Source organism: Vanacampus margaritifer, chromosome 2, assembly GCF_051991255.1.
Source record: "Vanacampus margaritifer isolate UIUO_Vmar chromosome 2, RoL_Vmar_1.0, whole genome shotgun sequence".
Classification (NCBI taxonomy): domain Eukaryota; kingdom Metazoa; phylum Chordata; class Actinopteri; order Syngnathiformes; family Syngnathidae; genus Vanacampus; species Vanacampus margaritifer.
The window spans coordinates 28,802,561-28,818,450 of NC_135433.1; the positions used below are offsets into that span (position 1 = coordinate 28,802,561).

General features: G+C 38.4%; 2 protein-coding genes across 3 annotated transcripts; one reads left to right on the forward strand and one right to left on the reverse strand.

Moving 5' to 3' along the window:
* The first annotated feature begins 679 nt into the window (after nucleotides 1-679).
* tyw3 (tRNA-yW synthesizing protein 3 homolog (S. cerevisiae)) lies at nucleotides 680-4,306 on the forward strand. Its single transcript, XM_077558308.1, has 6 exons — nucleotides 680-951; nucleotides 1,767-1,847; nucleotides 1,935-2,033; nucleotides 2,758-2,829; nucleotides 3,794-3,927; nucleotides 4,026-4,306. The coding sequence occupies exons 1-6, from the start codon at nucleotides 784-786 to the stop codon at nucleotides 4,243-4,245; spliced, it is 774 nt and encodes a 257-aa protein (XP_077414434.1). The 5' UTR covers nucleotides 680-783; the 3' UTR covers nucleotides 4,246-4,306.
* A 1,490-nt stretch (nucleotides 4,307-5,796) lies between these two features.
* Nucleotides 5,797-14,880, reverse strand: rnf2 (ring finger protein 2). Of its 2 annotated transcripts, none has more exons than XM_077556302.1 (9): nucleotides 14,665-14,880; nucleotides 13,445-13,533; nucleotides 13,156-13,316; nucleotides 11,610-11,692; nucleotides 10,624-10,756; nucleotides 8,722-8,821; nucleotides 7,504-7,673; nucleotides 6,749-6,938; nucleotides 5,797-6,289 (listed from the first exon to the last, which is right to left on the reverse strand). In XM_077556302.1, the coding sequence occupies exons 2-9, from the start codon at nucleotides 13,529-13,531 to the stop codon at nucleotides 6,188-6,190; spliced, it is 1,026 nt and encodes a 341-aa protein (XP_077412428.1). In that variant the 5' UTR covers nucleotides 13,532-13,533; nucleotides 14,665-14,880; the 3' UTR covers nucleotides 5,797-6,187. The 2 variants fall into 2 exon arrangements, with proteins under 2 accessions (XP_077412428.1, XP_077412427.1); XM_077556301.1 differs by having other exon boundaries at nucleotides 7,504-7,676; nucleotides 14,665-14,871.
* Between the last annotated feature and the right edge of the window lie 1,010 nt (nucleotides 14,881-15,890).

The window sequence follows — 15,890 nt, forward strand, 5'->3', positions numbered from 1 at the left end:
TTTTTTTTTTAAAGGAAAATAAATTACTGTATTCAAAGCTACCTGGCTCTGTGTGGGAAAAAAAATCTTGCCCACTATTAGGCCTATAGTTGGACAAGCGCAGTGGAACCTCAAATTTTAGAGAGCAGAGCAGTTCAGAGTGCACACTATCAACCGACTTGTGAAGTAATTTCACATTTATTCACTGCATTACTGATATTAGCTTACTGGTTTTTGGGCGATAGCCTAAGCATGTCTACAACACGAGACATTAGATTGCTGTTACAATGTGTGTCACCCCTAGACACTTTTCTGTACGGGGCAATTAAAGGGATAGCTAATAATGAATGTTACCTGTAAATTGCAGGGGGTTGGGCATAATTTAAAAAGCGGCAGTTAAAAACAACAACAACAAAACCTTAGATAATGTGAAGGCACAGGTGTTGCAAAGGTGTTGTATTTGGAATTAAACAATCACATTCAAATATTAAATAATAGTCAGCACACGTCTGCCTCCCTTTGAAGTGCCTGCAACAATCACAATTCTGAGTTAGTTAATTACACATTTTCAAGAAACACGTATAATCATGTTATTGTCATAAAGTTCTCGTATAGAAAATAAAAGTTCCGCTCTTTGGCTTTTTTCTTTCTTTATCGTGCCTTTCTGCCGATGACACTCCAGTCTGGCAGGTGGCGGTATTACACCTGAACGCAGGTTTCTAATTCGAACATCCATTCAAGCAAGAGGAAGTCGACGATACCTTTCATCAATGCTGTTTTGGGGATCCTTTACAAACTTCACAAATGGAGAAAAGCTTCAGTGAGTGGAAGAAACGGTGTCTCAATAAATGTGACCTTAGTAAAAAGGGAAACGTAGACGAAGACATTGTGCACTTAGTGTCTTTACTCAATAGCTACGAGGAGTATTTCACCACCAGTTCATGCTCTGGACGCATAACAATCATTGACACGGTGAGCGACTTGTTGTTTTGTTTTGAAACATTACTGCATAACGTTATGTGCAATTTTCTTTACTTAAATACAAAAATGACAGTGTCGTCATAGTAGGCCAGAAGGGAACTGGGGTGTATCGTTCTTGAAATCATCATCAGAGGTGGGTAAGAGTAGCCAAAAATTGTACAAAAGGCCAAAATATAAAATAGGAATGTTCAACTATACTGTCCAAATGTAAACGCGTCACTAAAGCACAATGTTTTTCAATGTGTCAATTTTGAACTACACTAAATAAGAATACTGCACCCAGTCAAACATTAATGATGTTAATTTATATACATTAATAATGAATGATTTAATTAGGCGGTTTTATGTTTTTGATTGAATTGTAGCCCATAAAAATGTCATGTGGTGCGACGTGTGACCTTGATTAAAAAAAAAAAATCCTCAGCATAGGTCTTTAGTTTTATAAGGTCTCAGTAATATCAACTGTTTAGGAACAACAATCTCATATTTTAGTATCATAATTTCAACGCCACCTTCTCAAGTGTAGTGAATTGACTTATTTTGCCTGTAAATCACATCAAACTGCTAAAAAAAAAGTTTGAAAAGGCTAAATTCACTTAAGCAGGCTAGCACTTATTAATGGGGGTGGGTTGAGCCAAATGATCACGATCAGATCACTTATAAAGAGCCGTATTATTATTATTATTTTTTTTAACGAACCGTAGAGTCAGCGATACACTCAAGAAAAAGAAAATGCCATTTACAAATCTTCTGTTTAACAACCTGGTATATCCTATCCCTTGTCTTGGGTTATTTCTCTGTTTTAGGCTCCCGAAAGCTGTGTTGTACAGAAGAAGAACCTTGTCTGGCTGTTTGTCTCACATACGAAATGCAAATTTGATGACGTGGTGAGGATCTTTTTTCAATATGTCATTAACTCAATGATGTGACTGCTTGAATGTGCCGATTACTACCTTACCGATTTTGCTTTCCAGATGTCTGCTCTGGCCAGCTCTTGTGGAAGTGCTGTGCTGAAGTTTGAGCCATTTGTGCTCCATGTTCAGTGTAGGACACTAGAGGATGCACGGTTAATGGTGAGTAACAGGGTTTTTGCAAAGAACTTTACACAAACAGTGTAAAGTCATTAAACGCACATCCTGGTATTTAGTACTTTCAATTTTGATGGTGTACAAGGTGCATTTAATGACCATCCACAAAACCGGTCATCTCAAATAGATGAAGAAGAAAAAAACACTATCAATAAACTAAACCTTACAACAATACCAACATTCCACCAGATGTCTAAGTCATACTTGAAATTAGGTCTGTCGATTTCTAATTATTATTATTATCATTATTTTTGATAACTTGCGATTAATCTCATATTTTATATTTGTTTAGAATGTACAAACAGTATTTAAAAAAATAAAATTTTTTTAATCCTATTTGCATCAAAGTGGACAAATATGCAAATATTGTTGTATCTTTTAGCTCGATACAGTAATTTTATAGTAATTCATAGTTATATGAAGTTAAAAAGATATATTACTATACTGTTAAAAGGATAGCAAAACATTTAGTCATTGATTTGTATTGAGCTAAATGTGCATGTAATTATTCTGCCGCTAGGTGGCATCAGTGTTTTAGATTGGACATGGTGATGGCACGGTTACTTTTCAGTAAATGGCACCGTGCGTCTGTCCGTCAATGTCCTGTCAGCAAAAAAACTAAGTCGACAAACACACAGAAAATGTATGATTAACTTTTTTTCTAATTTCAAATATTTTGTTCCATTAAAGTCTCTTTTCTGTTGTTTAGCTTTCAGCGGCTGTCCAGTCTGGCTTCAGGAACTCTGGTATCACTTTAAGCAAAACCGGGAAGATCATCATGGTACTGTCAAGTTTCTAAATACAATGACACAATTGCTTGTATTACCCTATACTGTAGAGCAAAGGTTATAATACAGTAAGCCTGTCATGATACAGTATCGAACAGAGGTGGGCATTCCGTCAATACTGACGAAAGGTCTGTCAATCCGTCAATGACGGACACTCATTTTCCTTCACAATTGACGGTCCGGCTTGAAATATTGACGAGCGACGGAAGGGTGTCCCAACTGTTGACGATAGCCGAATGACGGACGCTCAAAATTCATTGACGCGCCCACCTGTTATCATTTTTTTTTAAACAATATTCTTAATACATACCTGCGTCGCTTTTGCAATAGCACAACCGTAACACACGCCTTCCACCTTCCAGAGTTTGTGCCTTTATTCCAAATGCAGACGTTCAAGTGTCAAAGTGTCCTTGAGCAAGACACTGAACCCCGATTTGCTCCCAGTGGACCTGGCAGCGCCTTGCATGGCAACAGTCGACCATTGGTGTATGAGTGTGTGAATGTGAGGCTTAATTGTAAAGCGCTTTGTGCACCATATGGTGTAGTTAAAGCTCTATATAAATACAGTCCATTTACCATAAAATCCTTGGGAAGAGCGCATTTCCCCAAAGGAGCTCAGCACTGCCACCTGCAGCACTGTATTTTGTGGGCGCCAGAAGATTGTGACTCACTGAGGAGTCTACATTTAAATTTTGATTGCAGTTTGAAAATTGTAAACTCCAATTTTGATTTGTGCAAATTATTGTGTAAGGTTGTAGCTAGAATGTAATAGCTTCACATTGGGCTTTGTATAAAGAAAAATGTAAAGTGTAACGAATTGCTCCCCACTTGTTTCCCAACTCACATTTTTAAAGTATGACTTGCCTAAATATATTTAGTTTTATTTCAGACTTATGTGTGTTGAATAAAACAGGTCTCATGTTTCACGTTTAATCTGTTGTGTTTTTTTATACGTAGGCAGTCCGCTGTACCCATAGCCTGGAGGTTCCGCTCAGTAACCAAGGCAAGGTCTTGGTTTCACATGAGTATATAGATTTCTTAATCGGGATAGCCAATCAAAAGATGGAAGAGAATTTAAGACGAGTTGAAAGGTGAGTGTGGTGTTGGTTCACTTTTCTGAAATGGGGTTTTGTGAATGTAAATGGAAACATAGACACAGTTACAATAACTAACAATTTCTATTTTCCAGGTTTTATCGGAACATCCAAACAACTGTGATGAAAAACAAACACCAAAAACTACTGGACAAAGAGGAGAAGCTTGCGACAAAGAAGAAGAAATCAATTGTGTCTGAGCAGTGGCAAAAACTAGGGCATCGAACTGATGATTGTCATAGCAATGAAGGCAGCAGTATAACAGAAATGGATGAAGATCTGCATTTAGCTAAATGTTTTAATGGAGTTCTGTAAGACTCATTGAATTTTATGTCTGTGATCAAATGTATTTATAAACATTTACAAATAAGTCAAACTGTCTATTTTGTCAATACTTGTTGGTTGGATAATAATGACACTTACCAGCTTCAGCCAGCATCTTCACAATGTATTGGGGTTGATATGCCCATTTTGTACCAAAGCACGTTCATCTTTATGACGCAGAATCTGTCTCCTTCCTGTGCGATACGGCATCTGGAAACTACACCCAAATGATGAACCAGACTTAATCTATCCTGGTAATGTGGCTGGTGTCATTAACTTCCCCATTGGAACAATACGAATAGTAAATAGTACTTCATTTGAATAGGCGCTTTTCTACCTTACAAGGCCCTCAAAGCGCTTTACATTAGATTACTCATTCAGCATCAGGAGCAACTGGGGGTTCAAGATCTTGCTCAAGGAAGGATACGTCAACGTGTTCACAATGGCATGGGACCGAACCCACAAGTTGACCACTCTGCCACCTAAAGAAGTGTGTGTGAATGCACAGGTTTATCTGTAAACCCATCAGAAGCTTCCCCCAAATCTTAACGTATGTAAATTTCAGACTTTGAAAAGTAATGAAAATTGCCTTAAATACATTTATCTAGCATTTAGCAAAAATATATATATTTTTTATAATCCCTTATATAATTAACCTTAAAGAAATTTAGTCTGATTTCATGTCAGATAATGAAGGATGTGTGTGTGAATCTTTTTATTTATTGTATGTAAAACCTCGGGTTTCAACATTATTGAGAGGACTAAGGAGTTCAGACGTAGAGCAAACGCGGAGGTAGAAAAGGCCTATGGCAGGTTAGACGGTACAGATCTTTACTGGTTGGCCAAAGATTGAAAGGGTGTGCAGCAAGGTTAGGGTCATATGGTGATTGGCTTTACAGATGGAAATGTATTGACTGGTGCCAGTAATGTGCTGGATAGATGAAATACTTTGAGTTGAATGAGAAAAATGAGAGGAACGGGAAGAAACCATAATTGGTAGGGAAGATGTTAAAAAGGGTGAAAAATTTAAACGGAGTTGGCCCTGATGACATACCGTTAGAGTAGTGATGTTTCATGCCTAGGAAAAGTACCAATGATGCATTATTTGCCTTGAGAGTGTTGATGAATAAGTACAGAGAAAAGGAGCTGCATTGTGTCTTTGTCGATCTAGAGAAAGACTATGACAGGGTTACGCGACGGTTGGTGGCACTGCGAGGAAGTCTGGAGTAACAGAAGGATGTTCGAACAGAACAGTGGTGAGGCGCTAAACCCCTTTGCAATAGTAGATAGGCTAGAATCCTCATGGACCACATTGTTTGCAGATGATGTGATCTGCAGTCAAAGCAGGGAGCAGGTGGAAGAATGTTTACAAAGGTGAGGGGAGCGTGTTAACTTCTAAGCTGTTTGCCCGTCAGAAGTTTCTCTGAAGTTCGTGATTCCTTGTGTCTGCCAATCACATGCCGCGTAACATGCATGCGCCGCGCGAGATAACTACTCGCTCGGAAGACATGGCAACTGCCCGTCACAAAATACTGTACAACATTTTGGAAGTCAGTTTTAATGTTACAAAATGGCACTTAAACATCAGATGAAAATGTTTTTTTTTTAAGTTTTTTTTAAGGAATACAATATAATTGAGCTTAAGAAGTTTAACAGTAACACAAGAACACAACAAAAACGGCACACTGAAGGAGTGATCGACTGACTACACATGGAATAATGCGACAACATGTTAGATCAGGCAATCGGTCATTCATTGATCAAACTATACACTAATTTTTAAGGGGAATTGAGAGAAGTAAATGCCAATACAGTGGACCCCTGCTAGTTCAGAGTGTTAGGGGCCTGGCTGGCACATGAAGAGCGAAAATCTGCATAACTGAAATGCAAAATTTGGTGGTGGGGGTGATGACTGAAGCTGCTTATATTTGCTTTACTTATGTTCTTTAGTAGGGGCAAAGTAAAGTTCCATGGGTTTGTTCACCTTCCAGTATTTTTCGCTGACCAGCTCCAAAGAGAAAGAACCATTCAGAACCTGCAGAGAGAATTTAGAAATTTAGAAACACCATAAATACACAAATGACGAACCCTATCTGATTAGGGAACTTATTGAATCAATTAAACACTTTCTTTAATAAAGCCTGGTGTGACATTGTTCAATTTCTGCAGTCTTATAAGACAAACTGACTGCATTTTTACACCCTTTGATAGAGCTTGCATTGAATCTTGGCTACTAGGGTTGGCGGTAAAACGGTATCCCGGGGGTGTCAAAAAATGGCAACGGTGTCACTTTCAATACCTTAATTAATTAAATAAATTAATAAATAAAATGCAGCACATAATGACCTATTATGATAACAACATTTGTAGTTGTGTCTTCAAATTAGTAATACTATAACAATTAATATTACTATTCTTTTTTTCTGTCCTATCACACAGTCCTAATATATACACAGTGGTGCCTTGATATATATAAATATGCATATGTACTCACGGTGAACTGGTTTCCAGCAGTAGGTATGTAGATGGTGTACTGTTTCTCTGAAGCTGCCTCCACATTCACAGGATTGGCCTCTGTGTTTCTTCGAAGCTCCTCCAAGGCCAGACGGACAGCCAAGTATTTTGACAGGTGGTCCACTGTTGCGTTTCCAGATGTCTTTATGTAGCGAGGAACAAACTCCACACTACATCGATACAAACAGAAACAATTATCATTAACATGTCCACAGGCCGGTTATTAAAACAGCTCATTAGTGATTGATTTCTTAGGAATGTTGTAGAAACCCCGGTTGCCCCTGGCCGGCCTAATTTAATCTCAGTTAACTCAAGACTAGGACTCGTCTGAGACTATTCTAATCCATGTCTGAGAAAGCCATTTCAGTAAATCCTTAATTAAAATAAGGTAAAGGTAAATTCCACTGATTGTCACACCCAACTAAGTGGGGGCGAAATTCGTTCTCCGCATTTGACCCATCCCCTGAGGGAGCGGTGAGCAGCAATGATTGCGAATGGGAATCACATGGTGATCTAATCCCCCCAATTCCAACCCTTTATACTGAGCGTCAAGCAGGGAGACAATGGGTCCCATTTTTATAGTCTTTGGTATGACCTGGCCAGGGATTGAACCCACAACCTCCCAGTCTCAGGGCGGACACTCTACCACAAGGCCACTGAGTTGGTAAATATGACTTAATCTAGAACTAGGTATATTCCCTGTACGGGGAGCTGGCCCATTAAGTTTTGATTTACCTGTTGTGACCGTCATCCTTTTCCATGAGTGTGGGATGAGGCCTGAAAACCAATTCTATTTCGCTGGCACCGCTGTCAATCACAGAGTCGCCTCCTCCGTTCTCAGCAGCATTGTCCATGTCAAGTCCACTGTCATCACTTGTCTTGGTGCGCTTTATGCTTGGACCAGCCTCCTGGGGGATTGTGTCACATTCATAGTTAGTATGGGGGGAAAAAAAAGAAGAAGCTGAGATCTTGCATAATTTAGCTGTACACTCTTGCAACTGATAAGGATCGTTAAGATGCAACTGAAGTGTAGACGCTTGGCTTTAATTGAAAATATAAGCGCAATTTTTTACTACTGCGGTTCCTCATCATTGAACAGCGGTCCAACTTCAAATCAAAATTCCGTATTGAGATTAATTACATTTTCCAATCGTTTGTTTGACATTAACAGCCTCGTTAAAAAAAAACATCAGAAGCGGTCATTAAATATTTTGACTCCTGGTCAGGCATAAGGTAAACTACGGAAGAGGATTGAGGCCAGTGAAAAGAGAAAGAAAAAGGTTGGCAGGATTCTCACTTTATTCTCAGAATTCTCACTTATAAATGCTACTATTATTCTCATTTTAAAGTGAGAATTCTGACAATTCTCACTTTAAAGTCAGAATTCTGTGATTAAAGTGAGAATTATTACTTTAAAGGTGCATGTTGCAATATTGATGCAAATTGGGGTGTTAAAATAACCATATTTTTCACCCACACATGTTTTAAGAATTGTTAAATGGACAGGAGGCACTACGGTGGCACAATGGCTGTTGCCCCTATTTTCATGTAAAGTGAAATAATGATCGGCAGTTCAGGACCCAAACTTTAAGGTTTCTCCCTGTCTAGTGTAGAATATGCTTTTTAGTATTGTTACATTACCTGTCTTTATGCGTGAATAAAGGAATATAACTCTAAAATCAATGCTAATTTTCCATTAGTATGTCAATGTGATTTTACATTGACATACTAATGGAAAATGGGGTCGAACCCACAACCTCCGGGATGCGAGATGACCACGCTACCACTGAGCCACCCCAATGCTTAATGTTTTTATGATAAAGAGGAGCCAAAACCAAAATTACTATTAAGTTTAGATTAATGACCCAGCGCTACCAAGTATAGAGCAGAGTAAAAATGTAATTTTCCTTTGGGATCATAAAGTATTATGATGTGCTGTCGATTAGGAATTACCTGATTGCTGTGGACAGACGCATTACTGCAGTGTGAGGAGTCTCCATTATCTTCAGCTCCACTACCATTCTCCACCGTTTGTCTTTTACCACGCTGCAGTCTGACAATAAAGGAATGCAATTAGTAGTGTGCAGTATATAAACAGTGTTTTCACCAACATTACAGTACAGGGCAGTTCAGTTCAGCACACATTTTCAGAGTATCTGACCCAGGCAATCCCACTTTCCAGCATGTCTTTGCAAGAGTGCCAGTCACATTTTTGAAGTTTAAATACTACTTCAGAAATATAATTGAGCAAAGTAGAGGTTTAAAAAAAATATTAACTTATTTAAAAAATATTGTAGATTTAGCTGGAAATAATTATTTATACAGTTTGTATTATTTATATTGATGCACAATATGAAAAATTTCAACCGATACCGATGATTTCCTGCTTTGCATGGCCGATGCCGATAAATTGATATTGTTATATTTAATATAGTGTTCAAAACTTCATATTATCTGCAGTTTGTGCATCCAGGAGAGCAACAAATCTAGGCTGTAGTGATGAAAAACTGATATTTTAGTCGCTCTGATCTATAACAGCAAATGTTTTATTTTTCTTTCAAATGCTTATTTTCATAAACATGCATATATTTGTGGTCATTTTCTGTTGATGACAATAACAGTAGCAAAGACACTCATCACAGGACAAACATTTATAATATGAAATGGCTAACATAAAACGCACGTTATCAAGTTGTATTTTGGCGTGATTACGGTCAACAATAACTGTTGCAAATTGGCCCCTTTAAGGCAGAGAGCGCGCAAACACGTTTCTACCGTTTAAGCCGGGAGCGCACCTGCGCTCTTCTCCCTTTAAACCCGGAAGCGTGGAAAAGTCATTTTGTTTCGAACAATTCTTGGTCTCTTAGCCAATGAAATGCAGCAGAATGTGCACGAGAGGGTGACGTGGGCCTCGTAGCATGTCCTGGAATTTTATTTGAGCATTTATGGCTTACGCAGATTTGCGCGAGTTATGAAATAAATGACGTGATTGGCGACGGCGCGGGTGGTCTTCAAATCAGTGGAACCAGTCGACAGTGGCATATTGTTAAGAAATATATTGTAGATAATGAGGGTGTTGAAAATTTTATCGGCTTTGAAACGGAATGGACGACAAACAGCCCAATTACCACTCGATTCTCCGAGGTTATTACAACTGCGCTCCAGTGTTGAAGGTAAAGGTAAATATAAATATATATATATATATATATATATATATATATATATATATATATATATATATAGCACATGCAACATTTGCTTGTTGATTTAAAAAATATATATATTGAAGGTTTATAATAATACACTTATGTTTGTATTAACGCCACAGGTGTAAGCTCTGAAATGTTTTTAGAATTATGTTTCTATCTGCTTCAGGAGCTGAGATTTATAATATTGTTGAATTTCCAGGAAAACTTCAGGTTTTGGGGGGTGACTAACGTCACCCATAGGTTTTAGAGACATGTTTTGTCAGGCACTTTAGGCCTTAATTGGTTAAAGAGTAGTTAAGTTCACCACTTGGCCTAAACATTCACAGACGCTACAATATTAATGCTTTAACTGCACTGGGCATAGTAGTGATTTTTCTGAAGACATAACTTCTTGTTTCTTCCTTTTCATCGGATAAAATGTACCATCTTTTCCCAAATCAGCAGATATTGTATTGGTTCGATAAATTTTGTGCATCCCCAGTTATTTCCTGTCCAAATAGAACAATGTGCCATGTTCTGTTTTCTTTACACACACACACTTGCTGAGCAAAGGCAAGTCTAATAAAAGGTGGAGGAAACAAACGGTACTGTATGGCTTTGTCTGAATATGGGAGTCTACGTGAATGCATGTGAGAAACTGGTTTACCTGGTCATAGCCTGTATCTTCAGACCTTCCTCTATGCTGTGGGAAAGTGCTTGCTGGTTGTTATGTTTGCTAATGCGGGCCAACACTCTTTCCTGGTGTGCTTCATACTCATCCCGGCTGGGGTAAATTTTACCTAATGGGATAAATCAAAAGAAGAACTTAAATTATTTTTCTCGCCGTTTAAGACTGCTTCTTGAGGATCACTAAACAATATACCACAAGTATTTCTTTATTTTTGCTTGTTGACAAACTCATTCAGAGGAACGTCCTTCTAGGGTTAACGCAAAGCAAAAATAAGGAATCAAAGATTGGTGCAAGAACTCAGCAGGTACTACTCAAATGGCAGTGAAACATGCAAATGAGTCTGCATATTTGTCCATAGCAATAATGTAAACATTATAATTAGAAAAGTACAGTCGTGGATGACAACAATGTAACCAAATGGACATCCGCCGACCTGCATTACATTCCAGGGGTTTGCAATCGATTTTCATTGTGGGGAAATCATTCTAATTAAGAAGCAACCATGCCGTGTCAGATAAATTTGGCCCTACAACTCATCCAAAATTTTAAAAGCCTGAAGAATTTGTCCAAAAGGGTAGCATATACAGATTTAACAGGGGTCCCAGGACTGACCCTTGAGGGGCCAAACTTCTAATGGTTACAAAATAACTCCATGCTTCCAAGTAGGACCTGAATCATTTTACGAGTGTTCCATTTAGTCCTATCCAAGTTTCCAACCTGTCCAACAATATATTATGATTTACTGTATCAAAATGCTGCACTGAGATCCAATAAGACTAGAGTTGATCTTTCTTCTGTAAGTGTTCAATCCTATATCATTTAGTATTTTAATAAGCGCTGTATCTGTACTGTGATGAGATCTGAAACATGATATTTTATTGAATAGGTCATTCGAGTTCAAGAAATTGCAGAAATGATAACGGCAGTCAACAAAATAAACAAGTATTGTATAGGAAACTTACTTATCAGGGCATCGAAATTAGGGTCTGGACGCAGCGACCTCTTGGAAACCAACTTCTTGCGACACGTAGGACATTCTTTATTGCTAAAAATCACAAATATCACAAGACAAAGAAAATAAATTTGCTGTATAAAAAATAATAGTGGTGCAATGAGTAATCTATTACCCGGGAACTTATCAATTATCAAATTAATCAATAATTATTCTTGATAATCAATTAGTCATTTAGAGACTTTTTAAATTTACAACAGTTCAAATCCTTTGAATTTTAGCCTTACAACAGTAAATATTCTCAGATTTCTATAGTCCTCAATGAACGCAAACTGATGATCTTGAGGCGGCTTGTTGGGGGGTGTCTGGGGGTGGCGGGGGCTGGGTTGTGGAGAGTGGCGGGTGTGGTTGAGGGGCGGGGGCTGTGGGTCGGTGGGGTGCCTGGTGGGCCTGTCGTGGCCCGTTCTGCTGCGTTGGGTTTGGGCTGCGGGCCGTGTCGGGGGGAATCCGGGCTCCTGGATTTGCTCTCCGGCCGGTTGCCACTGCGGGGCCCGGGGGTTGTGCTTGGCCTGTCCTGGCCAGGGTCGACGGCGGAGGTTGATGTCTGTGGATCTCACTCTGCTTCATCTATCCTTCCTTCCTTCCTTCAGTCTTTCCTTTGGTCTTTTGAGGTCTCCTTAATTTGTTGGAATTTAGATGTTTCTGGAATTGGTGAAAGATTTTGGTTTGTAACCCTATGGGTAGTAGGTGGTGTCTGGTCGGTGCTGGATTTCACTTTTCTTTCTTTTCTTTGATCCTTCCTCCGGTCTACTGACAACCTCACAACTCTAGCAGGATTCTGAAGTCTTCGGTTTAGGTGAAGGGTATGGGATTTTTAATAGGTTTTAGGTGAATTAATGAGCACAAACTCACACGCATGCACAATAAATAAATAAATAAATAAATAAATATATTTTTTTTTAATGAGAAATGATGATGACATGTTGAATCTGTAAGATTACCGAATGAACAATACTGAGCTCTCAAAAAAGAAGGAAAAAAAATGGTTAAACACATGGTTTATCTCAACAATAACAACTTCAATTATTGTGTGTTCTATACAAAATACAAATTTTATCAACAAATGGCAAAAGACAATAGAAAATTGCCAATAATTTACATTGGCATAAAAATCAGATACATGACACATTTGTTAAAAAAAAATGGAATTGACCTGCAGTATGAACATAGCCTTGGACAATTTTGGCAAAGTGCAGAAAATGATCCAGCCAAGGATTTTTCTCTTAGATTTTTTTTAAGGTACAGCGTTATAATGTCTTTGTGTGTTTTGGTTTTCAGCATAGAATTTCTCATTTTCAGTTTTCCGCATCAGCCAAGAATTTTCATATCGGTGCATCCCAATTCTAAACTTCTTTGTTTATATATATATAGTACTTGTTTTTACTATATGTGGCAGGTGTCTATCCCTATCCCTAGCGAATAGCAAGACTTACCGTACACTGAAATAACAAATAAGAACAATTGTTTAAAAACACTCACATACAAATCATACTTACCCAGATCGCAAAGCTGTGATAATGCAATCAGCACAGAAACGGTGCAGGCATTCTTTGGTTGTCATTGTGTTTTTCAGCATATCCAGACAGATAGGACACATTAGTTCACTGTGTAATGACCTGGGCGAAACTGCAATCTCCAACCCATCTGTTATAGCTTCCTAAAGCAACATACAACATAGTTAGTTAGCAATCTTAGATAGAAAAGCTGGAAAAATGCGGACATTCTGGTTACATCTCATCCTTTTACACAACTTAGAAATTAATGATGTAGTAAAAAACATTTTACCTGAGGAGTCCTCTGTAGTTCATAAAGGCTCAACTCCCACGTCTTACTCAGGGGTTGAACCCCATTGGTCTGAACGGTTTGAGTCATTGCTGTAAAACAATCAACATTTACAGATGTAGTTAGGATGGTAACTAAAGACCAATGAAATGCTAATAAATAATATCCTTAATATGCAGCATCCATGTTATGAATTTTGTGTGGGTCTTTGTTTACCTAATGTAAGCTGTAGGACTGAACGATAACCCATTACTACATCAATATCTACTAGATATGAACATTTAAAATACTGATACCGCAAAGTATAAAAATGGTAAGGATGTACATTCCCAAACATTCATTTTATGCTTTGCCAGCCAGCAACAAACCTCATTTCATGCATGCCCTTTATTGACAAGTGAAGCCAGCCAATGACAAACAACTGACAGTAAGTTCTAATCAATAAAACTGCACTTTCCACATCCTTCTGTATTATGACCTTTTTATCTGTCTGAAATACACTTAGCTTTCACTGAGCTCAGTCATTTCGTATCGGTATGATGGTGACTGTGTGTTGTGTACGTGTTTAAGCTTTATCAGTTGTCACGGTGACAGCACAAACTAACATAGCAGAATATATATATATTTAATTTATTTTAGCGTAAACCTCACCTAAAGACCAAAATATGTATTTATAACAAATCTGATTTTGTTCATTGTAATAGAATACAAATTATGACATGGGGGGGGGGGGGGGGGCTCAAATTAGATCGTATTTAAAACAATGATGTAGGGAATCAGAACTACATTATTTTTTTCAAACCTTTTACCCCCATCTCAGCCTCAGTAATATTAAAATGGAAGGCTAATGCTAACCTTCTTCGCCATTAGGCCAATTCTTCCTGGTCCAACTATTGGAGTCGTAATCATCTAACAAGAAGCCCGAGGAAACATCGACTGAATCGTGTTATATTTAACAGGCCACTAAAAACATCAAAATGCTTTCAAATAAAACGTCAGCATCACAAACGTGCCGAAGAGTTAGCTAGTCGTAGTGACATGGAAAATAACAACAGTAGTGTCCGACCTAATTAACCCTCCAACCCTACCACCACAAGTATGAATTCCAAACATTAATTCCAACGTTTTGACGGTTGTAAATAGCCACACAAAACACAGACAACACGAACATACATCCAATAACACTCGTAAATTGTCTACAATAACAACGTCTCCGTACTTACTTCACGGTACAGGTCGATGGAACACAGTCCGTTTCAGTGTATGCAATATGGCCGAGGAGTACCAGCCGAGGAGGCTTTCTTCTTCTCCTCCTCCTTTTGTCTCGACCGGTGCTCAGGAAGCTCAAATGCGCATTACCGCCACCTTCTGAAATGGAGCGTCGTCCAGGCCAGACTGGTTTCGTAGTTTAAAAAAAAAATTGAAAATAAAAAAATGAAATAAATAAATAATAATAATACATGAGACAAAAAGGCCATTTATTGAAGTTGGTCATGTCGCCTGCGATCATACGTAATACAGTAATATCCGTAAATGTGTTAGGGGCGGGCCTGACGAAGGGCCGTTGTGACAACAAAATGAAAGCGCAAAGGACAATGATCAGTCTGCGTGGAGCGTGGGCACGAGTTGTAGCTGACATCAGCTCTTGAATTTGTATTTTGTGCTCATGCGACTGAAGCAGAAGAATGCAAAGGACTGAATGCAAAAGACATTTGGATGTGTTGATGTGCAAAGTTAAAAAAGCGGCACATATCACACTTAAAGAAAATACCTGTAGAAACAATATTATATGTGCATACAATGCCAATTTGTGGCCGTTCAATACAAATTTATAGCACCCTACTGAACATTTGCGTGGAACAATTGGCTAAGTAAACCAAGAGCTCCTTTTATGTAAATTGTATAGAGCTACAGGCCGGCACTGAAGATAATGGACAAAGATATAATAGTCAGATAGATTATTTTATTTTAAAGGCTGGGAAGCTACAGACACTGTCCACATTTTCCAAAACCTAGAGAAAAAAAATCTCAAAAATTTCCCGACCGCCCACTTCCAAAAAATACTTAAAATATTTTAGGGAAAAAATGGATTTCAAAAATACCCAAATATGCAGGTGTCGACTGTACCGTTGTACAGTACCACATAAAAGGGAGGAGGGGGGGGGGGGGGGGGTCTCAACTACGTACAGTATTGTCATATTTTAAGTGTGTTAGCTTTTCCCCCGTGTACTCCAAAGACATTCATATCTCAAAAAAAAAGAAGAGAGCATACTCCATGATTTACACTAGCCTTCAATAAACCGCGCATCTTTGGTGTGTGAAAATGAAAACATAATAATTCCCTGGTTACACATGGTGGGTGTGTCAAAACTCTGGACAGGAGAATGTGTCGATGAAAAGTGGGCCAGCTAAGGAGCATAAGAAAAATGTGCAAACTGGAGTATTTTGT

What these genes read in the sequence shown, in the direction of transcription:
- tyw3 (XM_077558308.1), top strand. Translation starts at nt 784, where the DNA reads ATGGAGAAAAGCTTCAGTGAGTGGAAGAAACGGTGTCTCAATAAATGT. An exon ending in AATGCAAATTTGATGACGTG is followed by an intron (nt 1,848 to 1,934) that starts GTGAGGATCTTT and finishes TTTGCTTTCCAG; the next exon opens with ATGTCTGCTCTGGCCAGCTC. An exon ending in AATTTAAGACGAGTTGAAAG is followed by an intron (nt 3,928 to 4,025) that starts GTGAGTGTGGTG and finishes TCTATTTTCCAG; the next exon opens with GTTTTATCGGAACATCCAAA.
- rnf2 (XM_077556301.1), bottom strand. Translation starts at nt 13,531, where the DNA reads ATGACTCAAACCGTTCAGACCAATGGGGTTCAACCCCTGAGTAAGACG. An exon ending in TAATTTCGATGCCCTGATAA is followed by an intron (nt 10,757 to 11,609) that starts GTAAGTTTCCTA and finishes TTATCCCATTAG; the next exon opens with GTAAAATTTACCCCAGCCGG. An exon ending in CGTCTGTCCACAGCAATCAG is followed by an intron (nt 7,677 to 8,721) that starts GTAATTCCTAAT and finishes ACAATCCCCCAG; the next exon opens with GAGGCTGGTCCAAGCATAAA.